The sequence below is a fragment of the Emydura macquarii genome, unplaced genomic scaffold (genome assembly GCF_026122565.2).
Source record: "Emydura macquarii macquarii isolate MOO-44397 ecotype Brisbane River unplaced genomic scaffold, CSIRO-AGI_Emac_v2 contig_1483, whole genome shotgun sequence".
Taxonomy (NCBI): Eukaryota; Metazoa; Chordata; order Testudines; family Chelidae; genus Emydura; species Emydura macquarii.
This window is the reverse complement of record NW_027131620.1, coordinates 2,898,215-2,925,452: the sequence shown is the minus strand read 5'-3', so window position 1 is coordinate 2,925,452 and position 27,238 is coordinate 2,898,215. Positions and strand designations below refer to the sequence as shown.

Below are 27,238 nucleotides of genomic sequence, written 5' to 3'. Positions count from 1 at the left end.
CTCGCTCCTGTCTTTCCCTCTCCTTGTCCTGTTCTAAATGCCATGGTGACTGACAGCTCCATCCTTTCTCCCCTGCCTTCTCGAGAGCAGCACATAGGTTACTTCTTACTTCACAGCTCTGGGAGATGCTACTTTCATGTCTTAAGAACTCCTTGGCCATTTCTCTGTTGTAGCTTGACGCTTGAAGACTCCCTAAGGGAAAAGCATAGCACACTCCTGACCAGTCCCCAGCGCCTGCTGCTCTTTGAGTCTATAGTGTGTGCTGCTGTTTCGAGGACTCCCTTCTCTGAACATTGTATTGCAGCTGGATGGCTGCAAACCAAGAAACAGAACGCCCATTTCAAATTGAATATGGCTTTTCAACCCCATCAAATAGCTTTATTCACACAAACTTCTCTTAATTTACAAAGCCTCTGCCATTCATACACATCAGGGTATCCACAGTGTTCAAAGAACTTAAATACAACGTCTCATACCAACCCAAGTAAACCAAGTACAAAAAATATTTATATAAAGTTCACACATAGGTCCTAGATTACCAGCTTCTGTGCAAAAAAGAAAAATACAGATTTATTAACTAGTATCATAAACTAACTTTATTTTGGAGTCTGGGTTTAACCCTTCCCTCTCTACCTAGTTCAGTAGAGAAGATGCTTTAAATATCCAACCAGAAATCCCCCTGGGAGCCAGACCTTAGAATTAAAAGCAGTGAGACGATAAGATGGAATTTGTCAAGTTGCAGTTAGAAGAGGCCACTTCCTATTGTGCTTTTCACCTTGCCCTGACCCTCCCGACTCTAAAAAGTGTGAAAATGCTTTTAGACCTGAACGGTGAAACTGCTTTGCCACTGGTTGTGTTTCAGGAAGTTGGCAGGTTGGCATTTCACACCACAATGAAATGTGTACTGTGGAAGGGGGCAGCACAACTTAAGTAGGCACCAGTTTACACAGGAAGTGACTAGCACTGTAGTGTAGAGAACAGCCTGTGCGAGGATCTCGAAGGGTGCCAGCAGCAGATTTATTGCTTGCAATACACAAAGAATGGATAAATATGAATGCCGAGTAATTTGCTTTGTTCAGCTACACAAACTAGTGTTGCCATGCAGCAGAAAAAACAGGATACCACAGCCAAGCCTCAAATCTGAATTGCTTCAGTAAAAAAAAACCCAGTGTCTCCATGGTTGATGGGTTGTAATGCACTATACAATGCAGTTTGAGGGGAATGCTGAAAGGGAGACTTTGAGCAGCATGGTTTAGATCCACCTACAGGTGACGTAGGGGTGGATGCTGAAGAACGGGGTATGTGCTTGACTCGTCTTCTAGAGCAAAGTCTCTGAAGGGCACCAACCCAACTCGGGAGGAGAGGGAGACTGTGTGGCTTTAAAGCAAACTGTTAAAGGAACAGTAACAGCAGCAGCCCCCAGGAAGGGTTTTGCCTAACATGCTTTGGCAGTGCATTAGAGGAGGAAACAAAATGAAGCAGCAATGTCTGTCCCCACTGCCATGGCCTGTGTAAATTCAACTTTAATATCGCTTGACTTTGCGCTCCAGTGCAGCGGGCTGTTCTCTCTGCAGCTGCCCCATGTTCCTGGGCTGGCTTAAACCCATGCAGCGTAGACACTGCAACGGAGAAGAGTTACAATACACGCACGCAAGGAATTTCACAATGGTGGTAACTGTTTTAAAGTCTCTTATTGCTCCACACAGGCTCTGGGAGCCTCCTGATATGTTAAGGAGCTGGATCCTGAGGAGTAAAGGAAGACTAAAGAAGGCCCATTGTCTCTGTCACTAGCCCTTAAACACAGCAACAGGGGTTAGTCAGTTTAACCCCTTCTCTAACCAGCCGATGGAGCCCATCTCCGCACTCCTCTCCTTACGGAATACAGCTGCGGTATTACAGCCAACACGGAGGGTGTGTGAGATGCTGGAGGTGTAGACCTCACTGCAGCTTGGCCTGGTTAATGCATTTCAAAGTCCTCCAGAAATGTGTTAGTTCCCCCTCTACCCCCACTGTAAACAGGATATTCAGAAGTAAACAATTGTCATACAATCCTATGACATGACAGGGCCATGTCGTCTGTTCTACCAAAAACCGGGCTCTTGAGAGCAAGCCTCTGCTTGGTAGGAGCCCCCAGCTCTCCCCACTCTGCTTCGGGTGAGACGTCACCCCAGCTAGAGTGGTTCCTCCAGTGTCAGTTTTTCAGTTTGGTATCAAGTGTGGTCAGTCAGAAATCCGGAGACACGTTTGTATGAATAGGGGCTGCAGAGACCAAGCATTCCTCTGGCTTAGCTCCCCTTTTCCCAGCAGCTGGATTTTCCCCAGCTGTAAATCCTAATGCCAAAAATGCATACAATGGGTGAGACTTTTCAGCCAGCCGGGGAAGGAGCTGGGCAGAGGAATGCTGTTAAGCAAGAGGAAAGAGATGCCCCTCCCTAGAAAGCTTTATGTACTGGCAAAAACTGCAGCTATTCCCTGGTTAGATGCTGTCGCCCGAGGAAGAGTTTGGGCAGGGGCCAGAGACTGGAGAGGTGAGGTGTGGTGAGACCCACTACGTGTAAACTGCAGGTGACTTCCTTACTAGTCTAGTGACCTCAGAGCAATCTGCAGCAGAGCCATGACAGGCAGGAAACCAGAGGAGAGACAGAAACAAAAGGGGCAACGCCCCAGCTGGCCAAGGCTCGCAGCCCTAGACCTCTCCTAGGAAGTGTTTTCTAAACCCGGTAAGGCACTGTGGTCTAGCGAGCGAACAGATCTGCAATGCAAAAGCGGAGGCGGAAAAGGGAGATTTGAAGGTGGCTTCACGGCAGGGCAGGGCCCAGAGGGTGACTTCACACTATCCCGCTCTACCGGCAGCGCAATGGGGGAGGGGAGTCGTCTTGTCTTCACTGAAGTTTCTAGAGGAAGGGGAAGGAGGCACGTGGACACCTAATGAAAAGGATTCTGTCCTACCTCCTCCACAGACGAGGACTTAAGCAAGTGGCACTCTTTGAAATCTGCCTCGCTTCAGGCCTGCAGTTCCCCCATATCCAGCAGTGCTGGAGAGAGCATGCAGCCTTGCATAGTGCCAGAACTGGAAGCCTTGGGGTGGGGGGCTCGTTTAAATAGCGCTGGAGGTGGTACGCAGGTTAAAGGGGAAGTGCTTAGACAGATTATCTGAGTCTAAGCACCCCTCTTGGAAGCTGCCTTCTGTGCCAGAACATCCCTCATGGGCTTCCTTCTGGCACGGAAGGCGTGTGAGCAGATGCAGTAAGAGTAGAGAGGGGCTGTCGGAGCAGACAGTCACATGGAAGAAGATAAGTTCTATGGGGAGCAAGAGTGCAGGAGTATTAGGGTGCTTCTAAAGAACAGGGGGGAGGAAAACAGCAAGGCTGGACAAAACTTGGGCAGAACAGCACGTAAGCCTGGATTAGGTTTCAATGTACCATGTGACTGATGAGGGGCTTTCAGTACTGGAAAGGGAGCTAGTGAGAAAATCCACCCCTTAATTATACCACGGGGGTGGGGTATTTTAGATGCGACTACAAAGGGCTACTGCTAAGCTGGGGATCAACTGTAGACTAACGTAACTGAACTGAGGAGTAACAAAAGCCAGAGAGTCCTCTCTGATGGATAGCGAGGAGACCTGCTAAACCAAACCCAAACTTCCTAACCACAAATAACCATCCTAGGAAGAAGTTAGTGTATTCAAAGTCTGGCCGTGGCTCTCCACCGCACAGAGAAGCATCCTTGGGAGGGTGCAGGCAAGAGAAGAGGGGGAGGGTCCTATTCCAGGACTTGTGCTGTGCTGGTTACTGTATCTGGGTGGAACCTTCAAAACACAAGTGTTCATCTGGTTGGGGGAAAGCACATACCTAGAACCAGTGCTACGGCTCAGCTATTCCCCTTATGCACAGCACTGCCTTCCTCATATCTCTCCTCACTTTATTTGACCTCAGTGGAGGTGTCAAGGCTTACACGTAAAAAACCCTGGGCACCATCCGTGATCAAGCCATAATGGAGTTATTGCATTCTCATTGATTCCCATGAGACGGTACAGCACAGTGAATAAACAGACAGGTAGTGTGGGTGCACAGAAATGTCAGTGACGGGAAGTAAGACTGAAGCCTCAGCACAGACAGCAGCGATGTTCGTACTGGAAAGATCCCGCATGGTTAGGTCAGCAGGGCCCTTTTCTACTTGTGAGCCCAGCCAGACCCTACCCCAGTGACTGTGCGATGCTTAGGTAACTAGGTGACAGATACTTAGTCTGAAAGCACAACTAGTGGCTCCCAGAGCATCACCCTGGCAGGTAACAGTTTGGGAAGACAGTTCTAGCATGTTTAAGAAATGACAGGGTAACAAGGATGCTGTGCTTTACACGGCATTTACAGTGAGCAAGGTCTAGAGAGCTACGAAAACCATCATCCAGAGTCAGCCCCAGAATGTCAAGGGCTGCTCCAATACAGGCAAGAAAACTAAGTATTAATTGGTCAGCTTGAGATTTCCATCTCTCCATCCTTCCATCCCGCCGCTGAGTGACTATACCAGTAGCTGAAGTGGCCAGGCCTGAACTGCACTCTCTTTGCCCTTTGTAGACCACGGTTATCCAGCCAAGAGTCTTCTGCGGGAGCCCTGAAACCATCCAGTGAGTGATTAGTTGTCAGGGCCCCCCCCCCAATAGTGCCAAGTCCTTCACAGCTGAAGTTTAGCACAAGTAACTTCAGATCTTTTTTCTGTTACTTTATCTTTTGTCCTATGTACCCACCCTACTGTTCAGTTGGTCACCTGAAAATCTGCCCCATCCACTCCACAGGCCCATTACAGAATTAGGCTCTCAGTTGCCAAATTCCACAGATGGTGATTTTTTTTTTATTTGGGTGGAGTGGACAACAAGGATCTTTCCACTACTGCACCAATCAATCTCCTTTCCATCTAATTATTTTTGCTACCCTACTCTACTGTCACTTGCTTTATAACCTGGGCAGCATTCACCTGATAAGGCGCTATCTGGTTCTGAACCACATGACTGTTTGTTTACAACATGGGCTTCAAAGACCTTACTTTTTCTACAACGACAGAACAAGCCCCGTGAGCCTCTCTCCCCTAGATAAAGAATATTAACTTTCCAAAACAAACTTGGGCACATCCTGACTCTGAGTCCTGGTGCTTGTCAGCTGTCGAGGGAATGCTTTGCAGAGATTCTAATTCCAATCTGTGTTGGTAAAAAGAAACTGATCTGTTCCAGAAGAACCAGTAACATTCTAGTTGAATAACATGGCTGAAATGGGGGGGAAAAGGGGTGGAGGTGAGGGCGGGGAAGAGAAGCATGCTCTTCGTGAATTTATTCAATAGTCTTGTAACCAAATGGTCTGCAGAGCTTCTGCTCTTCTGAAATCTCACATGACCAAAAAACCAAAACAAACAGAAAACTTCCCCTTGCCAGAGATCCTGTTGTCAGCTGATCTTCAATACTATCTGCTTCCCTCTGTGCACTTAAGTAATGGAGATTGTAGGTCCCTGGTAAATAAACCTGGAAAAAATAAAACACAGATCAGATATTGCCATGGTTTCACTCCTATCATTGGTCTAGAGGCAGTACATGGACAAAATGTTGTGTCCTGAGAGCCTCTCCACTGGTTGGCCAAAATGACTAGCCCTGGACAATGAGAGATATTGGACCTTTCAAATCATGTCATTCTGCTCACCTTGCTTTCCTACCTCCCGGCTTTTCATTTGCAACGTTTTTACCTGCTACTTGCTGATGGATTGTAAGAATGGAAGATTAATGCTTCATAGATTGGAATCAGCTATTCGAATTTGCTTTCATCTGGTATGAAGCAGTGGCTTAAAAAAACCCAGGCTGGAATTCAATTGGAAGTGGCAAAGTAACATGGTAACAGAGTGACTGGATTCTGAGATCAGATAGTTGGTAACTGGCCATGGGTGGAAGTGACTGTATATACTACTGCAGAGAGTAGTAAGTACTTCTTTCCAGTCCTGATTAGTCTGAAATATTGGTCTTTTAAACTGTCACACGTTCCTCAGCCTAGCAGTGTTTTGTCACTGATCCAGGCCTGGCTTTAACAGGTTTGGACCTCAATGTCATTTTCCTTCTCCAAAATGAATTCACCTTGGCAACAAGGTATATGCTATGCTGGATCACTGAGATCAGTCACTTAACTGTGCATAACATCACACTCTATTTAAGTAATGTAGCTACACCCTAAAAGGGTTCTGCCATGGTTTGCTGGATGAGTGTTATCATGACATGAAATCACTTTTTCCCAAGGCTCCATATGATGTGCTCACAAGAATGCCCATTAAAAACACTTTCAACTGTGCATGCATGTGTCCACCTGAAGGAGGATCAGTGTGGCTGTCACTCTCAGGTACGAACATCTTCAATCCACTGCCCCAGTGAGAAAGCATCTTAGGCTTCTCAAGTTGTTGTGCTGATGGCAATTAAAAAAATCACCTTTGCTGTACACACAATGAGAAACTCAAAAGGAGCAGAGACTTTATCATTGGCTGCGAACGTTAACTCCTGGGGATGTTAGATTCCATCACTCCGTGCTAATTGCTATGGTCGGCTGGTTCACTCACTTTTGGGGCTCAGAACAGAATGGGGAGTCAAGTTTCGAAGGAGTTAGATTGGTAACATGACAGCCCATATGCCTTCGTTCCATGTTTGACTTATAACTAATCCCTAGTGATCACACGCTTTGTTGCTTCTGCGGGCCAAGTTCACTGCACACACTGGGGGCTCCTTCCACCTGTCCAGTCCTCCCACAAGCTGATGTTTGCACTAATCAGATGCCAAACACGTTTCCTGAAACTCTGAAGTTGAGTGGAGGTGGTGTTCAAAAGTTATCATGTTATCTCTAGACAGAGAAATGCCATCACGTAGGGTCTCACTTTGCTCAGCCAATAATATTAGAGACTGGCTCGCTAGGGTTGCCAACCCTCTAGGATTGTCCTGGGGTCTCCAGGAATTATGTCATGGGATGAAACCTGCAGGGATGCGTCCAACCAAAACAGGCAATCCTAGCTCCTTGCACCCCTTCAGTCTGCACCACTCTGCGATTCTGGAATTGATCCGATGCAGTGTTCAAAAGTTATATGGACAAGCAGAGAAACGTCGTCATGTTTAGTGTAGGGCCTTGCTTTGTTTGGCCAGTCTCATTGAGCTACATATTTCTCCAAGACAAACTGTGAGCTTGGGTATGGTCACAGTGAAGTGAATGGGAGATTCACTATCAACCTCAATGGAGACAGAATATGCCCCATCAGAAGTCTCCTCATCCTAGAACCTTGGTAGAGTCAACAAGTCCTCTCCCCACCTCAAATGAGTGAAGTTAATCCTCAAATAAACAGTTATGTGGCCTTAACGGTGACAGAATTAACCTGTTAAGGAAAGATGGTTAGTCCCCAGCAAAGCATTCAAATCCCTATATGCACTAAGAAATCCCATTAAAAAATAAACTTCTTAAAGGAAGAAACCTCCTCCTCCTGCTGCTTGAAACACAGTGGATTGATTTAAAATCAAAACAATTTAAAATCACTCCATTTTCATCATGATTTAAAACGGCAAACAGGAAACCTCAATTTAAATCAATTTTAACCTTGTTTTGCATTTGTACTTTTTAGTTATCTTCCTAAAGAAGGGTTGGTTCTCAATGACTGGTAACCATTAAAACATGGTGACTTGCAATTAACTGTAGCCTTTAGAAATACCAAATGTAGTGTTTTTGCTTACCAGGGCAATACATGGTGTCTACGTACGTTTGTTTGATCAGTAATATGGCTTAACATTCATTTATTCAGATTCTTAATTTTTACTTTATGATGTCAAAATTAAGAATGATACATTAATTTACTAGATTTTTTTAAACTTGTGATTAGTGTCACGATCTATTTGGATGGAAATTGGAATTTAATAAATGTGCAGAAACAATATTAATTTTTGTATTAGTTAAATAAAACTACCTCAAATGTGCATAAGGGGGGAAGTTTATCAAAATGTGTTTTGCATTTAAAACCAACCAATGTATTAAACAAAGGAAGTATTTATACTTAGTGAACTGAAATGATTGTTTCTGGTCATCAGGTCTTGTGGTATTTTAGAACTAGTAGATCTCATCCTGTCACACCTAGTTCTTCGTCATTGATTGAAAGAGGAAAAAAGCCTTCCTGCTTTTTCAATCCCCAATTGTTGTTGTTGTTTTTTTTTAAACTTTGAATGAACTAGCCATTGAACTAATGTAGTTGAATAAAGTCAAATGAAGAAAATAGTCTGTACCTGTGGAAGAGGTTACTACAGACAAAAGCTGGTTTAGCACTTCAACAAACTCTGGTTCCAGGTATATAGCCAGTGACTTCTGGCAGTTCAGGACTGACTTTCTTTAAAACTTTGGCAGCAAATGTGTACTGCTTGAATTTTTTAATTTATTTTAAGAATTAGAGTAAGTTTAGGCCTTCACGGAGGTTGTCAAATTTTAATATGTTGATTTTTAAAAACAAATGTTTTTATATAAATAAATCAGTTTAAATAAATTTTTATCCACCCTGGCTTGAGACAGTGAAATGGGAATGCGTGCGTTAGCTGTGTGCTTTCTAGGAGCATTTAGACGAGATGCTAAACAGAATAATGTGCTAGTAGACTAACCAGATAAATGAATTAACCTGCTTTCACTACTAAGACAAAGCATTCTGCCATGTGCAAAGACACCTGGAACATCAGGAGCATGTTTCTTAAAGGAAATTACACAGGAAAATTTCTAGACGGTTTCTCTTATGCTGCAGCCTCATAAGCAGAGTAGTACGGCTCTCCTGGTGGAGTTTCACCGAAGCAAGAGCATCTCCAGAACAGAGCCCTCATCTGAAGCATTCTGGAGGTTTTCCCAAGTTCAAAAGGTTCCCAAAATAACTTTTGACAAAAGGACAGCTGTACTGACGCAGAGTTTTGAGGGCGTGGGTGCAAGAGTTTTTAATCCCTCCACTGATGATACGTATAGTCTTCATTAGCTAAAATGTTCACATGGGCATCAACAGCATATAAATTACTACACACAGAGCTGGTGCATGCAGTAAGGACTTCTTGTTCACAGTGCCTAATACAGGAGGGCGCCCGTGGCATAGGTTACATTGAAGATCGCAGGAGATGGCAATGTGGCCAGTCTCCCAAAGGGCATGAGTCAGTTATTTTTGGTAGCAGAGTGTTCTCCCTAAGATGGGGAAGCAGAGATTAACTGGCACAGTCTCTCTCCTGAAAGGGAGGAAAGGGCATGGAGTGAGAGTGGGAGGGAGGGAATCGCGATCTTAGTTTGCTAGGTACGACATCATGCTGTTTAAGTGTATACATAAACAAAGCAACCTAATTTCCTTCTCTGACCGGGTTACCGGCCTAGGGTAGTGAGCAGAAGCAGTAGACATAGTAGATCTTGATTTTAGTATGGCTTTTGACATAATCCCACATGACATTCTCAGAAGGAACATAGGGAAATATGGTCTAGAGGAAATTACTCTAAGGTGGGTGCATAGCTGGGTGAAAGACTGTACTCAAAGAGTAGTTATTAATGGCTTGCTGTCAAACTGGGACCACTGGGAATCAGTGAATTCCTTGGAAAAGAAGAGGAGAGCAGTATGTGAGGGAACAAGCGGCTCTAACGGAAAGCTGAAGGCAAAGCTTGGTGTGTGTTCTTGGGGCTGTGCTGAACCAAGACATGGGGGACCATTTTTCTTTGACCTGAGGCAGGCTACCTTTTTTCTGGAACCTTAGTTGAAGTAAGCAGAGGAGAAATGTCTTATTTGGCCATTAAAGAGGTGGTAGTTTGGGGCTGGTTGCTTGGTTCCTCACCTAGGTGTTTGTAATCCTGATATGCAAACTGCTGTTTGCTATTCCTGCTTTGACTGGCCTGTAATAATCCCTCTCCCAACTGTGGAAGTCTGACCCGTCTCTCTTGGGGGAATGGAAGGGAGTTGGGAGGAGTAAGGAAAAACCAGCGGTCTCCTGTTGTCTGGCCACAATCCATGAGCCCTCTAAGAGGGTGCTCCCTGGAGGTCAAGAAGCTGGTGAGCCAGTGTTATAGGGGAAACCAGTTCTATTTTACCTTGCTTTGGAGTTTACTTTACCTTCAGCTCTGGAGTTAATAGTAGCTTGTTTGCTTTCAGAAGCTTGGTCTACTCTTAGCTGTAGCTACCCCACTGTAAAGTAGATACTTACTGCAGCCACAGAAGAGTTTTTCTCCTGTCACTGTAGAAAAATTCACCCCTCGAGAGACATAGTTAAGCCAGCTTAAGGGCCAGTTCAGACACCGCTAGGCCAACAGAATACCTGCATCTATCTAGCTATCGCTTCTCATGGGGCTGAATTTACTAGTGACAGAAAAAACCCTTCTGGTGCTGCACCACTGTAGTGTAGACATGTCCAAAGTCTCCTGTCCTCGAAACGGCAGACATTTAAACGGCTTCTTTCACTAAAGGAACAGCGGAGATACAAGCCTTGCCTCTGCTCCTCTTTCTCCCTCTCCAGCTCAATTTGTAGTTGATGACTAGCAAGCCAGCTCTGTCTAGAGACTGGAAGTGTCTACAGCTCTTAGCTCCTAAGAGGATGCCAGTCACTGGTAAGTGTCCTCATTTCTGTTGCAGCTGGAGAGCTGCAGCATATAGCAAGGGTGCCACAGGAGACCAGAAAATGATGTCTCTGCAGTAACAAGACCTAAGCAATTTATTTTTGAACATGAGGGAATGATAGATGAGAACAGTCTAACCGACATTTAGTTTTAAAGCAAGAAGAGTGCTAGACCTGTTTGTGAGATCCTTCCTCATGCACCTGGCCCTCCAGAGGAGTTTCCCCAAAGGCAGGGTGTGTTTGGGTTAGTCCATGTTTCAGCACCTAGTTCAGTAAACTCTGCTCATTAGGACAGAGGCCCACTGGAGCTCTCAATTAGCTGAAGGAAACCCTGAGCAGAACCCAGCTGCTGGAGTACATGGTAATTAGCAACTACCTCTTAGGCCTTCATTTCTCTACCAACTCACCAAGAACACATCTGAAACTAGATCCACCCAGCTACAATTAGCCTCCAAAGAGAACGGGGTTCAGCTGTGCTGCTATAATTAGAGGCTCAGAGAACAGACAGGGGCTACTGGCCTCATGGAAAGAACTACAGTAAGGGTAGGAGCGTGGGTGAATTTCTGGCTGAGATATATTGGTCAGTGTCTAGACACCAGATTTCTATGTCAAGGGTTGCAAAGTGTGAGCAAAAGAAGTGTATGAAAAAACAGCCAAGGGAAAAGTGTTGCAGGAGTTCTTCACGGATAGATGCACAGAAATGGCATCCCAGACCATACTTAGCACAAGACAGAGGGACCGAGAAGTGGCAAATCATCTTAGCGACATTGCCCAGAAATGATAATGGGGATAGCACACTGTGATGCAGTAGAAAAACTGCCACCTCACTTATCAGAATGTGATTAGTGAACAGGCAAGGAGTCACCAGAAAACGCATATAGCTGGTAAAGACACTCAACAGACAAACTCCAGGGGAGATGTGAACCTCTCCACTTCTCTCTCAGAATGAAGATGGAAGTTAAGAGGCTGAAAGTAGAGATAGTGGAAGGAGCGGTATATTCCGCTGGAATAAGTCAGTTTCAGAGACAGACAACCTCTGCCGGGCACTGAAATCCTACCAAATCATTGCCTGCCCACTACTCCACACACACTCCAACGTCAAAGTGTTTTACAGTCCGACTGCTCTTCAGTCATTTGTCATTGTTAACAAAACACACAGCAGCTCTCACTGGCTCATTCCCTCACCAACCCCTCTAACCGCCCTGCTACTCAAAGGCTGGAAGCTATATCTGAGCTCCAACGTGAGCCCTCCTAATTACAGGGGAATGCTCCCTCTCCTCTAGTTATGGCAGAATAACACTTTCTGTTTAGAAGTAGACTCTAAGAGCTGTGAAATCCACAAATGTATACAAAGTGCCTTGAAATTTTCTGAGACTCACAAGGGTGCAGAATTAGTGGTCCAAATGTGGGGGTCATTTGAACAAGGGGTTCCAAAGATACTCATCCTTCCATTTTGCAAAATCACTTGGTTCTTATAACTGTGTGGCATGCACAGGGCTCAAAACTATGTCTAACCATTCCTCAACTGTGCTCAGTTGCTCATCTCGGGCATGGCACCTCCTGCCCCTTTCAGGAAGTGATAGAACAGTAACTTTTGCACTGAGATCTCCACAATGGCATTGCCAAAGAGACTGAAAAGTGCGTGCGCACCAAGCCTAGGAGGAGGAGGTTCCCAGGTAGTTTGCTGTTACAGTAACTGTGTGGCTCAAGGGGTCATGCTGTGGACGCCGAACTTGAGCTACATCCATGCATGCTGTAAGTCTGAACCTTGCTCTTGCAGAAGTCTGTGAATGGTCAGTGGGCATCTTGCTCCTCTCCGCCTGTCAAGGGCCTTTTACCTGCTGTGCAATGCATCCTGAGTAGTTCAGCTCATTTAGAAGAGCCTCTGCCTACTTTCTGAAAGATAAATTACATGTGTTCTATGCAGCTGAGAGAATGATTGCTGGATATGTCGCTACTCTTCCACTGGTGGGATTATTAAAGCAGAACGCCAGCACTGATTAAGTAGAGGGAGGATGAAATAATGATCCCTGTAGCTGCCGAAACTCAGCACCTCATCTTTTCCAGAGTAAAAATTCCTTAAGCACCTGTGTTTCTGCCTCTGAGGATGTGCCCTGCTGCTTCCCCCTAGATGAATGGAGCTTTTAGCTAAGCCTGCCCATCTCCCAGTACCCAAATAGTACTAAGGGAGCGGATGCCTAAGCCCAGAGTGATTCACAAACGACAAGACACCAGGCATTTGGCTGTCTAAGTCACGTGTGGGAATCGATCCTGGAGGTGTGCTCAGCGGCACTTTAAAATCTGCTTGGACAAGAAGGTGCTTGCATGGCACCGGAGCCCCTCCCACATGAATGTATTTATCCTCAGTGCCGCTGTGACCAGTGCGACTGTCCTGTTTTACAGAGGGAGAACTGAGCACCAGACACACCAGCTGTAGGCTACAGTCAGACAGGAAGTCAGCTTGAACCCAGGTCTCCAACAGCCCAGGGGTTAGGAGCTGGGCCAATCCTTCTCTAGGTCTCCCCCCATTAACTCCATGCTATTCTCAGCACAGTTCCTGCTTCTGCTCCCCAGCTCCTCAAACTGTGGGTCCCCTGCTGATGCCTGCCTCTCCCTGGGGAGGATGGCTGAGGAGGACAAAGCAGGCTGTGCTGGACCAGCAGAGAGACTGCAGCTGATACAGAGGTAGTGCAAGGACCAACATGCAGCCAGGGCGTTCAGGGGCCAGGCTAACCATTGTGGAGGAGCCTGAGGCAGTGTAGGGAGAAGAGCTGGGTACAGAGAAACTTTTAAAAAAGTTAAATGACCAAGAGTTTAACCCAGGGTTAAGATTACCCAGTGGTGCCTCCCGCCCTTCCAGAAACATAGCGGGGGCTAAACCTAAACCTCTAAAAACCAGGACATAAAGTTCAGATACACAGCACTGCAACCTTAACTCTGCCCCTCTGCAGCTGGCAACAGCCAGCGGCAGTTATCTGCATGCACGGCTGATGCATTCCCTGTGCTAGATCCAGCCCTACTGAATGGGCGAGGGATTTGCTGGAGCAGCCGGACAGAATGCGGAGTGCGACGAGGTGACTTAGGGAGTGAGAGTCCCCCTCCCTGCCCTGCCCTGCCCTGCATCAAAGGACAAAGGTGCAGGTGTATTGAGGGATGCAGTAGGCCTCATTTCAGTTCTGCATTGTGTAGGTGGCTGCAGGGGGGCACAGGGGTCTTCTGGCCATGGGGCCTGTCAGCAGTGAGGGCGCTGTGGGTTTAACGAGGGGTAGGTGAAAGCAAATGTTGGCTGGAATCCTGTCCAGCAGGGCGAAGGGGCTGTAAAATAGGGCAGCTGCTGTTCAGCACACCTCATCTGAGCACAAAGGGACTTACTGCTTCAGTGCTCATGTGCCCTCTGCCCTGCATGTTCTACACGATCTGCGAGGGCAGAACACGAAGACCCGCCTGGTGTTAAAGGGATATTGCAGCACCACTCAAAGAGGGCACATTGAAGGTTGTAGGTTTGTGTTTTTAGCGCTGTATGTTTCCGGTTTTCAGAGGCTTAAGTGGAAGGGAACAAAGCACTACCTGCAACCTTAAGCTTTCTGGCCCTGTTGTAATTGTGTAACGCCCAGTGCCCGCAGTTCTGCACAGCATTCTGCCCATCCTTCAATTGTTCTACAACAGCACCTTCCTTCTTCAAGAGCAGCGGCTCCTGAGGCAGTTTAGGGACAGCACTAATCAGGCTGTTGATCACTTTTGAAAGATAAGTTATGCGTGGGACTAACACATCAGCCAGGAGAACTGCACGAGATCTGGCCCCCGCCCATCTTATCTGCTTATTTCTAGAGTTAAGGTCACTAGAACCACTGATGAGAAAAACCAACATGTAAGAGATCTTACTTTTCTGTGCTCATTCCCCCACTATCACGCACCTGAGCGGAGTAAGCTCTCTAGACAAGTCAGGGTGCCCTAGGATCGTGCATGTATAAATATTTAATTGTGTCCAATACTAAGTTGATGTCCAAGTATAAGTAACTTGCCTGACCTGGAAACATAAGGTGTGATCTGCTGCAACGATTAACACAGAGAGAGGGAAGCCGGATAAGGACATATTCCACAGTAGCCACAACTCTAGAACACAGTGCCCAGCTGGGAAAAGGGGGAACTGACACCACTGTCTGTGATCGTAGAGAACAGGAGGAGATCTGCAGAGTTAACAAGGACGGAAATCCTCTGTGCCGCTAGTCACAAAGGAACTGGCTGGGCTGCTTCTGCCCCTCTAATGTTGCACTGAACCAAGGAACATGGCAAAATTACAAGGGCAGAAAGAGACCCACAAGATGGAATCCAAATTAATGCCGACAGTTACTTATCCAGCCACTTTCACGTTTACAGCCAGCCTCCCCCTGGGGCCATGGAGAGTTTAAGTACTTGTTAATGTGAAGTGAAGGTGCAGTAACAATGCTAAACACCTACAGCAATCAAGGGATTAACTGAGGTCACCCCCTAAGATCAAACAGCTCTGTTTGTAGCTACACTAGAATGACCTTTGTATCACATACCTAGGAAGGAAAAAGTTGTATAAATTGTGCTTACGGCCTTAGCTAACAGGGACAGCAGCACCCTCCAGAAGCAGATGTCCTGTGAAAGTCTGGAGTCCCTTGTGAGGGTCTACTTCTATGAATAGGGAAAAAAAGATTCCTTTTATTTCAGTGACATATGCACACAAATGTTGCAGGGAATGCCTTATCCTCTTACAGAGAAAGTGCCAGTGTTTATGGAGTCACAAGCAACAAATATGACAGTCCGAGTAACCATGTAGGACCAACAGCTCTGGGATACTCAGCCAGGCTGGTAAAACATCAGCTTGACTGTCTCCAGCCCATTGGTTCTGGCTGGCTTCAGCAGAACAGCAAGAACACTTTTCCACATGAAATCAGAAATATTGGTTAAGTTTTTGGTGGCAAGTATAAAATCTGCTGACTGGCAGATCTACACTATCTGTAGCATAAGTGTAGAGACAAGAGCTCCCTGGAACCTTGAGAAATCAGAAGGGGCCATTGCCATACCAGAGAATGGGCAAGCTCTGGCTGGCAGCATTCCTGCTGTCTAAGCTACCACACGAATTTAGTTAGGTTAAAGTCTTAAGTCTCTTGTCACTAATTCTTCAGCGAGAAGTGAGAGGCCTGTTCTGAATGGCATGTACAGCAAGTCAAGGTACAAGGTTCCTAAAGGTTAAAAGTTACATGTGCTTTGGGAACTGACTTGTGGTTAAATGCTCAGCTGCTGGGACATGACTGCAGACCTCAGGCACTGATTTAATTAAGTTCATTTTAAACTTCTCAGGGAGTTTCAGACTTAAGAGTTGGGAATGTGACATGAAAGCTCAGCAATCACGAAAGGTACCTACTGAGGATTAGCAGGTGGGAATGCACGACTTAAAGCCATGCTTGTAACACTCCTTCACTGTGCAGCAATCAGAGAAATACCTCTCCATGATGCACCAAGTCTACAGCGAACATGTGGCTGGCATTCAGCTCCGCTATGGGGGACAAGCAGAGCACGGCCACTATGGGACATTCAATTTAATTACATAAGAGGTAACCACCTCCACTGCAGCTAGGTCACTAAAGGAAACATTTGGTGAAGACTCATTGCTGGCTCCATCCATGGATAGTGAAGGGGGGGACTGTGAACAGGCAGCTAGGGTTTTACGTAAACAGCTGCAGGGTAGGACTGTCCCTGTGGTGTTTATTATCCCTGCATTTACTATTCTGCAGATATGTGCAGAATGGATTTTCCCCAGAGGGCACGGGCTTGTTACATAACTCAGCAGCCTCATGTTAGCAGAGCAGGAGTGATCACAGATGGCAACAGCAAAGGCAAAACATGGACCACTTGGGAGATGCATGATGCCAGCTGCTTTAAAAATAGCATCTCCCCAACCCCCACAGGAGGAAAACATCCATCTCTTCTCTTAAGATCAGAAGTGAAGTCTGCTATTCTAATAGCACCTAGTCATACCAGAACAGCTGAGGATCAGTTATCACGACAGTCCATTTCAAGGGTTCACAATTCTGCCGCTAACCCGCTACCTCAACCCTGCATTACACATAGCTAACCATCCACCAGAAGCAGTCCCACCATTCAGTCACTCACTGTGATGTCTCTCTTACGCTATATATACACATACACACTAGAGGACAAGTATCTAGAACAAAGTCTCAACTAAGAATAGGTCTTTGCTTTCATGGGTTAAGTCAGATTCTTACAAAAACAAAAACCCTAGTTGATCACAGCAGCTTTTCATCCGAGAAAACCAGCTGCCAACTGAGGCTGGTAGGAAATGCACCAAATAACGCACTTGTCTGGGCACGTTCCAAACTGGTGTCTAGAGAGAGGGGCGGGAGAGCACATCTTTATTTACATAATCTCCGGAATGCTCACTTCAGGTCACAACGAATCAACAGCAGCAAGGAAACCAGGAGCCAGGGCTGCCAGAGTGCCCTTAACTCACCCTGGTGTACCTGCATATTCCTGAAGAGGGCTGTCTCTGCTCTAGGGGCACAGCTGACCATTTGTTGCACAACTCTGCCCTGAGGAGGGAGAACAGGGAAGGGTGCCAAGGCAGCTCCCATTTGTAATTTCCTTTGAAGATTTAATTTGATAGACTATAAACTCCTCAGGGCTCCTGACCATGGCAAAGAACAGGTGGGCTAAGTTCCAGTTTAGTCATTTTTCCACTAAAGCAGGGGCACAGATCTTTCCTGATCAGCATAATGCTGAGGAGATTTTGAAAGACCAAGGTTCTCCAAAGGCAAGTTTTACCGTAAGCTCCCATATCTGCAATTTTCCAGTTTCATCCCAGTTCTCTGGCTGGGGGAGTCCTTAGTAACTGCTTTTATTTATAAGTGGCTTTGCCACAAATGAATACTTCCCAGTTACGGAGGACACCAGCTCAACGTAACCCCATCCCTTAGTGCCGTAGCTCTTACAGACTATGTCTGTGGCTACTGGAGTCCTTTAGGTTCTGAATACAGCAGTGGCAAGAGCAAACTATGAGCGTTTCCCCCATGAATTTGAGTTCCTAGATGTGGTTTAGGGAATTGTGCCTGGAAGGAAAGAGGTTCCTGGGAGCAGTCTGTTAAAATACAACCGTTCTGTAAACTTTCCGCCTGTAAGTGCTTATATCGCCCGAATGCGCCAAATACAGGAACATGTGCCTGGCACTGCACAAGTGAATTTCCTTATTTAGCACTGGGAATAGGAAGGAAGTAGAAATGAAACAAGACCAACTACATTCCTGCTAGGTGAAACAGGATCGTGCATGTCGAAAACTCACCTGTCACTTTACCCACTGCATCCTAAGTCATTTGCACAGCTGATATAGCGCTTCAAATTCAAAAGGGGAGTTATTCACACAGTACATTATAGCAGGGAGGGGATGGGTCTATAGAGTGATGTCCACAGTTCCAGCTTCAGGGTTGCCTGAACTAGGCTCAGCCTGACTGCAACCCTTACGTGGAGGAGGGTCTTTGATATGGAAAGGAGGATGAAGTAGCTGAGCAAAACGGTCTGTCTGTTGGATCCAAAAGATAGCTAGTGAGTGGAATAGGGCACCTTAGCATGGAAAAGCCTCAGCAGGTCACCTCAAGTGGTCTCCGAGCACACTGATGAGCTCCGTTTGTGTACAAACAGAAGAAAAAATTGCTGTATTCCATGCAAAAAACCACAATGAAGAGAACATTAAGGCTGTAAAGTGAAGCACTCTAGTTAGATGAAGGGACAGAAGGTTTCACTGGTATCTTTGTTGATCATGTGTACACATGATACAAGGATCACATGAGCACACTATTCTTTCCCTGCAGGATCCCTCCCTCTGATTGGCCAGTGCACAGAAAATGAGCCAGCAGGGAAGTTTTTGTCCCAATTGTTTGAGTGATCCCTTGCCTCGCTTACCACACCTAGCCAGCTTGTTCAGCGAGTGCGAGGCAGAGGTCCTCTCATACAACTAAGGTTTGTTAGACACCGTTTCCAGTACAGGCTTTGGAGAACATTAGAAGGGGCTGCTGCTAGTTCTGTTTGCCATCTCCTTTTTAGGATTTTTTTTTTAAAATAAAGGTGGATGTAAGCCTCGGGAAGTAGTTCTTACATGAGTCAGTGGATAAATAGCTTTGAAACTATAAAAGGCTCCATTGTGCCATTACAGTACAGCCAATAAGTGGGATGGTGCAGTAGGTGAGGAAAAGAGTTGCAGAAAACCTGCACAACACTTACCCAATTGCAAAACGCACCAATGCTTTGCCCTGAATTTAAGCAGCACACGTAACCTGGTCCATTCTGGTTTCAAGCTCAAAGGCATCAGGTCGATCCTGTGGGTTAGCAGCTAACATGTCTTTCAAGAGTTGCTTGATTCCCTCAGACATGGAAGTCCTGCGTTTCTGGGGGATATGCAACTCCATCTTTGGGTTTTCTAGCAGTGCTTCCCCAACGGGCACAATCTCTGTCCCCTGCTTGATGTAGGTCCCCAGTAGCTCCTTCTTGGTCTCTGCGTCGATGAAAGTTATCCTCTCTATCATGGCCCAGATGATGATGCCCAGGGCAAAGATGTCTGCCTTGGCTGTGTAGTGTCCCTCCCAAACCTCGGGGGCCATGTAGAAGTCAGAGCCACACGCTGAAGACAGCCAGTACTTGTTCACATTCACATTTTTGTTATCATTCCCACCTTCCTTGCCCCGAGACGTCAGGCCAGCACAGACCTTGCTGAGTCCGAAGTCTGCCACCTTGAGAATCGGGGTACCAGACTTCTCGGTGATCAAGATGTTGTCTGGCTTCAGGTCCCTGTGCACAATATGGTTCTTGTGCAGGAAGGCAATTGCGCTGGTTAGTTGTAGCATGAAACTCTTGTTAGTGGCTGGGTCTGGTCGCCGTGACAGCACGTACTGATTAAGATCTCCTCCTTCGCAGAACTCCATGACGAACCAGAGATAACAGGGCTCCTCAGCATAGCCCAAGATTCTCTCACCTTACAAAAAAAGAAAGAGGCATGGTAATGGCAGACACGTCAAGAGGTTAGCAACAATACAGAGAGTTATGTTTTAAATGCAGCGGAAAGTCTTAAGTAGGTCTAGCCAGATCCCTCCTCAACAGAACATGCTGGTGATAAACGGCTGTTAAATGTGTTGTTTTGTAAGCTGTGAAGAAGGTTGTAGGCTGGCTGACTGATGCCCTCTTCTCTATAGTTTAATTGCTTCGGAGTCCTGTGGAATGAGGGGGCTGCAGAATATTTTGCATTTCCTATCACAATTACACTGTATCCTAGACACCAGCTTAAAGGGCTGTTTGCTTTAAAAGTTGTTTTACAAGGGGTGCCGAGAGGAGGTAAACATGGACCCACCCTCAGGAGTTTCTAGAGAGCTCAGATTGCAAGTGAAGAGTTTTACTATCAGTCCTGCAGACTCCACCTGCAATCTGAAAACCAAGCATTCATCACCAGTAAGAGTCTGCCGTTAGAATTCTCCGTCTTGCTGATGATGTAGGAGTCAGAAGAGAATGGAGCGCACTCTCCCATAGTAGTATTCCTCTGCTGCGGTAACTGGAGCCAGTAAGGCTGGCCTACTCTTGACGTTTTACTGGCATAACTCTATTGGAGAGGGGTGTGATTTTTTGCTAACATAGTTGTATATTGGCAAAAGCCCTAGTGTAGATGTAGTTATACCAGTACAACACCTACTGATTACCATTAGCAATTACTTGGGATGATGTGTGCCTAACCCCATATTCCCAGCAGAGAGAAGGAGGGAAGGAACAGCATCTGGGGAAACTTGAACTGGTAATAGTTTCATCTCCTCTCCTACATCATGTCAGATCACCTGTTTACTATATTCAGGAAATGGACCTTGATTATACAGACAGAACCTGTTAGTGCAACTGGAGTATTCTTCAGAAGATGTTGTGAATTACATTTAACCCTAAACCAGAGTACACCACTTGACTGCCTCTACTTTTTTCTATCAAATCACATGGGCAGAGCTGAAAAGTTAAAATGAGTGAAATGACTCCACCCTCCAGCAAATAAACATTCTAGCACAGAACTCAGAGAACACATGGGAAAGAAAACAGGATTTCCAATGGCAGGTCAAGCCAAAAAACACCAAACAAGCCAAGCCAGGATCTCTTTAACATCAGTCTCTGTAACAGTCAGTGATTGGTATGGGTGGGTGGAGGGAAATATTGGTTATTTGCACAAACAGTCTGTAGCCATGACTACTGCTATGGCAATTGGAAAAGGAGGATCTGGCTGCACCTCCCTGTTCTGTGTGAAAGATGAGTTAGATCAGAAGGAGGTGTGGGAAAAAGACCCTTTAAACAAGACCTCAGGAAGTGTGGTGCTGGTGCCGTTTGCTGGATCGGCCAAATCAAGGCTCCCCAATCAGAGTACTTAAAGAGCGAATCACTCCAAGTTTGAGTTTCTGTGGCAAACAGTCTATCTGGGGAGGGAAGGGTTATTTGTTTCTGGAGATGAAAACTCTGAACAGAAAAACAGCTTCCACTGTCTGAGCAGCCCTTGGTGAGAGTGTGGGAAAAGGGCATGACAGAATGGAAAGCCAAAGAGACAGTCACTGGTTTTGGGAACAAAAACATTTGCACAGTCAAAATAGTTACGTGTACTTCTAGATTTATAAATTTCATTAACTCAGCTTTATTAAAATCCTGACAACACCTCATTAGGACACGAGAGTTTGTTTATATGCTTCAGTCAGTGCTGCTCCAGCCCCCTGCAGTAAGTTTTTGGATGGGACGGCTATTCCTGGCAAGCATTTAGATTGTTCTGGTAATAACTCTTTTGACAGCTGTTCTGTGCGTTGTGTACTCTGTGCATGAGGATGCATGGCTCTGCTTGTAACAGAGTGTGCATGTCCACAAAAGTAGGAGTGCTGGCAGTACCAGGGCAGAGGGCACACGTGGGAATGCAAAAGCATGCTGATTCTAGTGCTGCTGGTGGGCACCTTCCTACAAGTATGACCTATGTGGTGGTGGCAGCAGAGCTCGGAAACTGAAATACTCTCTTAGCAAGGAGGAAAAAGCCATCAGTTTTGAAGAGCAAAGCTAGGATTGTTTAGTTTTGAAACACATCCTTTGCCACTGGAGTCCCACAAGCCAAGTGCTCTTGTCTCAAGACAGTAGCAGGTCAAGTACAGTGCTGCTAACTTGGGGTGGGACACAGACCTACTAGATCTAAGCCACGAGCAAAATTTAAACATTTGAAATAATTATTCTCCGGATTATAGAATTTGTTAAATCTCCTTTCTGCTTTCAAAATAAAGAGAGTCTCAGTTTAAAGATCTGACAAATTAGTAGCTAAAATGGAATTTCCAAAAGCAAAATTAAATGACCAAGAACCACAGAGAGTTTAGACAACAGACCAGACTGGGACGAGAACTGGGAGAAAGCAGCTTCAAGCCACCTTTCTGCTCTCAGATCCCAGACCAGGTGGAGACCGAAATGGCACTCAGCATAACTCAGAAAAGCCCCTAGATTGCTTTGGGTTGTGCGGATTGCAGTGGTCCCATAGGCTCTGCTCAGTCCTCCCCTCTGGCATGCCCCCTTGCCCACACACCAGGGAGCGAGTGGCACAGAACTGGCAATGACAACGCTATACCAGTCAGGCATTCCCTTACATCAGGGCCAATCCTCTAGGACAGCTTTCATGCTGTTTGGTGCTACTGAGACGGTGCAAATCAGCTGGAACCAGAGATGAGAGTCTGACCCAAGAGATGCAATGAGTTACAACTAATGCTACACTCGAGTTGTATTTGCACATTCACACCACTATGGTCACAGGTCTGTAAAAAATGCACCTAGGTGAGTTTTGAAGAGGGTGCTGATAGTTACACTGGGGGTGGGGTGGGGGGTTAGCACTCATTCGATGAGGATTAGGTTAGGGTTCATGTGGCAGAGCTACAGAATTGGGACCATAAACTACACGGAGGATATTCCTAGGGATCCCATACATACAAAGTAGAACACTACACTCGGGTAGCCATTTAGCATTTTAAATTCTGCTAATGACCCAGGCTCCGACTCTGAATTATGCAACAGCTTTTGAACTTTGCATTAAAAATATTACTGGGAACAATCTCCTTCTGCAGCTGGCTTTTTACACAAAAAGTAGGCAGCAGAGGGAGATTGAGAAAAAAAACACAACTGCTAAGACAAGTTCTGAGACTGATCCATAATGTCAGAGTGTTTGTGCAAAGTCCCCTGGAATTCAATGACACTATCCATCCTACACTACCTAGCATGGAGTGCAATGTGCGCTAACCCCTTCATTGGGGCAGTGACATTCCCCTGACACACCTATTAGAACGGCAACATTTCAAAGTGACTTAATTCAGCCAAATCACTGGGCAAATGTAACAGCTACTGGACTGAGGGCCTTTTCTCCTTGTAATCTTAACATAAACTTGTTAGCTCAAAATACCTACTGTTAAGATTCACGTGGCAAACGACAGATATGGCACATTGCACCAAAAAGCGATGACCACAGACACTGGTATAAGCCAGTGGCGTTTGAAACGAAACAGACCATGCACTGCTGTACTGCAAGTAGCAGGGAGGGATTATCATCATGGACACTGTAAAAGTATTTTGAGAGCTACTGCACGGAGTGCAGGCTGTTGTGCAGTGTCTGTAGCATGCCGGCTGATGTGCTGGTAAGCATTGCCCTATACAAACTCAGCTTATCTTTAATAAGCTCATTCTGGATATTGACACCATTGGCTATGCAGAGCTGAGAGGGCACATGGTCAAACATGAGCATGTCTGAAAGCTGGGGCCGTGCACATTGCTGAAACGTGTGCTTCCCTCTCGACTGTCCCGCAGTTGAGACAAACGGAACTCCAAGCCAGGTGCTCAGCTTCGGCTATATTTTGCTTTAACCAGCGATGCCAAATAATGAATTTCAGACCATACATGACATTCACTCTGCTAAAGAGCATGAACCCGACAGTCTAGGAGCCTGTTACTTGTGCTCCTCATTCTGGATGAGTCTCGAATTAATCCCCACATCCTGAGCCTCGGCACGTTGGCACAACATCTGTGCACGCCTGTCAATAGCCCAGCTGCAGTCATGCAGAATGGCATGGCAGGGATTCTATGTGCTGGGGCATCTGGGCCAGAACATGGTGATGGTGGGGAACAAGAGGTGCATGATCCAGTGCCAGTACCCTGGGGGACTGGGGGAAGTGAGATAGGGTAACTTTCAGGGAGGTCTCCCCCAGCTGTGGTTATGTACTTCAAAGCACCTGTCAGTACAAGATTGTTGTATAAATTACATAGCTTTGAAGGTAGCTAAGCTACAAGCTCCTGAAGTTTTCTGGGGTGAATGGACATGTTTTGCAGCATACAGAGGTCTTCACCTAGCAAATAACAGAGCTCAAACTCACTGATCGATCTGTGATGACAGTAGAGGTATGGGGAAGATGAGGAGAGGCAGTAGCTTTGAGAAAGAAATTCAGCAAATGCAGGTCAAACAGGCTTAGATTGTTGCCATGGCAGTGGGTGTCCCCCCCCTCAGTGTAGGAAGGGAATGGGGGTCCCAAGGTGGTATCCCCAATTTACAGCTTCCTTCAGCAGAATCTTTTATTTTCATATAAAACTGCCTCACTTGTTGCCACAAGGAAAGGTTGGTCCTTTCTCTGAGGGAGAAGGGAGGACTTGTGGACCCCTCTGCCTGAGGAGTTGCTGGGGTAGGGGAGAATATACAGGAATCTTTCCGGGGAGCATATTATCCTGGGGACCTCTTCTTCCAGTTTCCAGGGAAGGGCTCTACTACAGGAACTATACAATGGGGGCCTGAGGAGAGGCCCCACCAAAGGTCTCCAGACCCAGATAAAACTGGCTCTGTTCATTACAAATGAGGTAGGTCCCAGTGGGGCAGGGGCAGGGTCCCCAAGGCTGGTACCCATGCATGTGGTTCTAATGATCTTTCAGAAAGGTGAATGTGAGGAACGTGTGTCATGGCTCTGCCTGTTGCTGGATATATGGGAATGAATCCCGGAGAGTTATGGGAGCCTCTGCCCTTCCTTGGGAGTGGGGGCATAGAGGGGGACCCAGGGGTGTGGAGGAGTTCCTGTAGTGGGAGGTTCCTACCAGGCACAGGCAGAGCTGGTCCACTCAGCTCTAAGGAAGGAATATAGGGAGTCATGGAAGGTCCCTGGCTGAAGCTGCATGCGAGGAGGGTTGGGATGAGGGGTTGTGTATGGGATCCTATACCAGACACAGAGTTTGTCTCTGCTTGCTGCTGTGTGTGTGTGGGGGGGGGGGGAGGGGAGGGGGGGGTATGGAGGATCTCCCTGGGGAGGTAGAGGGGTTGTATAGGGTCTGTAGCTGTACTGGGTTGGGGGAGGAGGGGACAGCACTACTTCTCAGGGATGTCTCCACCAGATGCAGGGAGAGCTGGTTCTGCTTGCTGCTGAGTATAGGTGTGTGTCTGGGGGGGGGGTGTCCCCAAGGGAGTGTTGGGGGTCTCAGAGCTATAGGCGCAAATGGGGGCAGTGTATGGTGTCACTGCACTGTGGAGAGTATATGGAGAGCCCCCAATGCTGTGGGGTCCCAGGGGATGCTGGTATCTTTCAGGGAGGTTGTCACTATATGTAAGTGGAGCGGGCCGTGTCTGTCGCTGAGGGGACAGGGGTGCAGTGAGGGGTTCCGAGGTCCCAGGGGAGCCGGTACCTTTCAGGCAGGTGTCCACTAGGTCCAGGTAGAGCTGGCAGTGCCTGTCACCGAGGGGGGTTTGTACAGGGGGTCTGTGGGGGGGCCCGGCCATGCCTGCAGTTGAGGGGAGGTCCGGGGGGGGGGGGGGGGGCGGCAGTACCTTTGAGGGAGGTCTCCACCAGGCGCAGGTAGAGCTGGCAGTGCCTGTCACGGAGGGGGTTTGTACAGGGGTCTGGGGGGATCTGGGGGGGCCCGGCCGTGCCTGGGGCTGTGGGAGGGTCGGGGAGGGGGGTCGGTACCTTTGAGGGAGGTCTCCACCAGGCGCAGGTAGAGCTGGCAGTGCCTGTCACGGAGGGGGTTTGTACAGGGGGTGGGGGGGGTCTGGGGGTGCCTGTCAGTGCCTGTCACGGAGGGGGTTTGTACGGGGCTCTGGGGGGGGCCCCAGCCGGGCCTGTGGCTGGGAGGGGTCTGTGGGGGCCCGGGGGCCGGTACCTTTGAGGGAGGTCTCCACCAGGCGCAGGTAGAGCTGGCTGTGCCGGTCACTGAGGGGGTTTGTACAGGGGAGTTTCGGGGGGCCCCGGCCGGGCCTGTGGCGGGGGGGGGGGTCTGGGGGTGCCGGGGGGGCGGTACCTTTGAGGGAGGTCTCCACCAGGCGCAGGTAGAGCTGGCTGTGCTTGTTGCCGTGGCTCATGCGCTGGCCCAGCCCGTCGCGCTGCAGCACGCACTCCTCGAAGCGCACCACGTTGGGGTGGCGGCGCCGCAGGCTGGTCAGGGCCCAGAACTCGGCCAGGGCCAGCTCCACGTTCTCCGGCGCGTCGCAGCGGATGCGCTTGACGGCCAGGCGGGCGCCGCTGCGGCGCGACACGGCCTCGTAGACCACCCCGTAGGAGCCGCGCCCGATCTCCGCCACCAGGCTGTAGCGCGGCGCCCCGGCCCCGCCGCCGCCGCCGCCCGCGGTCGGCTCCATGGGGCCGCTCAGCGCCGGACCCCGCTCCCGCTCCGGCCGCCGCCTCCGCTCCGCCGCGGGCCTTTGTGTCCCTCGGCGGCCACCGTCCGCCGCGGCCGTCTCCATAGTCGCTCCGCCGCTGGGGGCCCTGGCTGCTGCTGCTGCCGCCCGGGACCCCCACTCCTCATCCCTCCGCCCGGGGCGCGGGGAGCATGGGCCGCTGCGGGGAACCGGACCCTGCGAACAAGACAAGCCCGACAGGGGGGCGTGAGACTGAGAGTCGGAGGACAGAAAAGCGCGCCCTGCCTGCCCCTTTAAGGGCTGAGCCAATAGCGGCTGTCGCGGCCGGTGAGGCCGAACCATTCTGGGGGGAGAGAGGGGGAAAGGAAGGGGTTGCCCACTCCGAGCATCCCCAGGACAAACAGGAGCCGTTGGTAACACGGGCAGCTCTATAAATCCACATTACAAACCTTAGCGCGGCGTTGCGAGCCTTGCCAAGCGTCACCATTGGCTCAGCCCCCAACCCATTGTCTGGGCTTCCCCCCATGTAGGATGGTTTGTCCCCCTAGAGTGTAAACACTCCATTGCTGGCCGCCGGGAGATGGGAGAGTCCACTATGCACCAAAGGGAGGGGGGAGAAAGGCATAACGCATTTACCAGTCTCCCTGCCACTGCAAAGCCCAGGCGCGGCTGGGCCTGGGACCGCTGCTGCCGGGCAGGGAGCGGGGCTGCTGCTGGGGGATCCGCCCAGGGGCGGCGCAGGGGGCGCTGAGGTGCTGCCGCCGCCCGGTCCCCCCCCCCGCCTGGCTACGGTGCTGGGCGCTGCGCGCGGACAATGCGGCGGAGCGGCGCGAGGCTGGGATATAAGAGCTGGGGCGCAGCCGCCCCTTACGTAACCGCTTATGCAACAGTGGCCGGGTCTGGCCGGGCCGGGGGGGAGGGGTAGGAGGCGGCGGTTGCAGCAGCAGCCGACCTTAATCCGC

General features: G+C 48.2%; 1 protein-coding gene across 3 annotated transcripts; it reads right to left on the bottom strand.

Moving 5' to 3' along the window:
* Positions 1-1,751: 1,751 nt before the first annotated feature.
* STK35 (serine/threonine kinase 35) lies at positions 1,752-26,533 on the bottom strand. Of its 3 annotated transcripts, none has more exons than XM_067554015.1 (3): positions 25,940-26,533; positions 18,869-19,616; positions 1,752-5,509 (listed from the first exon to the last, which is right to left on the bottom strand). In XM_067554015.1, exons 1-2 carry the CDS (start codon positions 26,379-26,381, stop codon positions 18,904-18,906), a joined length of 1,155 nt encoding a protein of 384 aa, XP_067410116.1. In that variant the 5' UTR covers positions 26,382-26,533; the 3' UTR covers positions 1,752-5,509; positions 18,869-18,903. The 3 variants fall into 3 exon arrangements, with proteins under 3 accessions (XP_067410116.1, XP_067410118.1, XP_067410117.1); XM_067554017.1 differs by lacking the exon at positions 1,752-5,509 and adding an exon at positions 8,469-9,244; XM_067554016.1 differs by lacking the exon at positions 1,752-5,509 and adding an exon at positions 12,215-12,505.
* Positions 26,534-27,238: the final 705 nt, after the last annotated feature.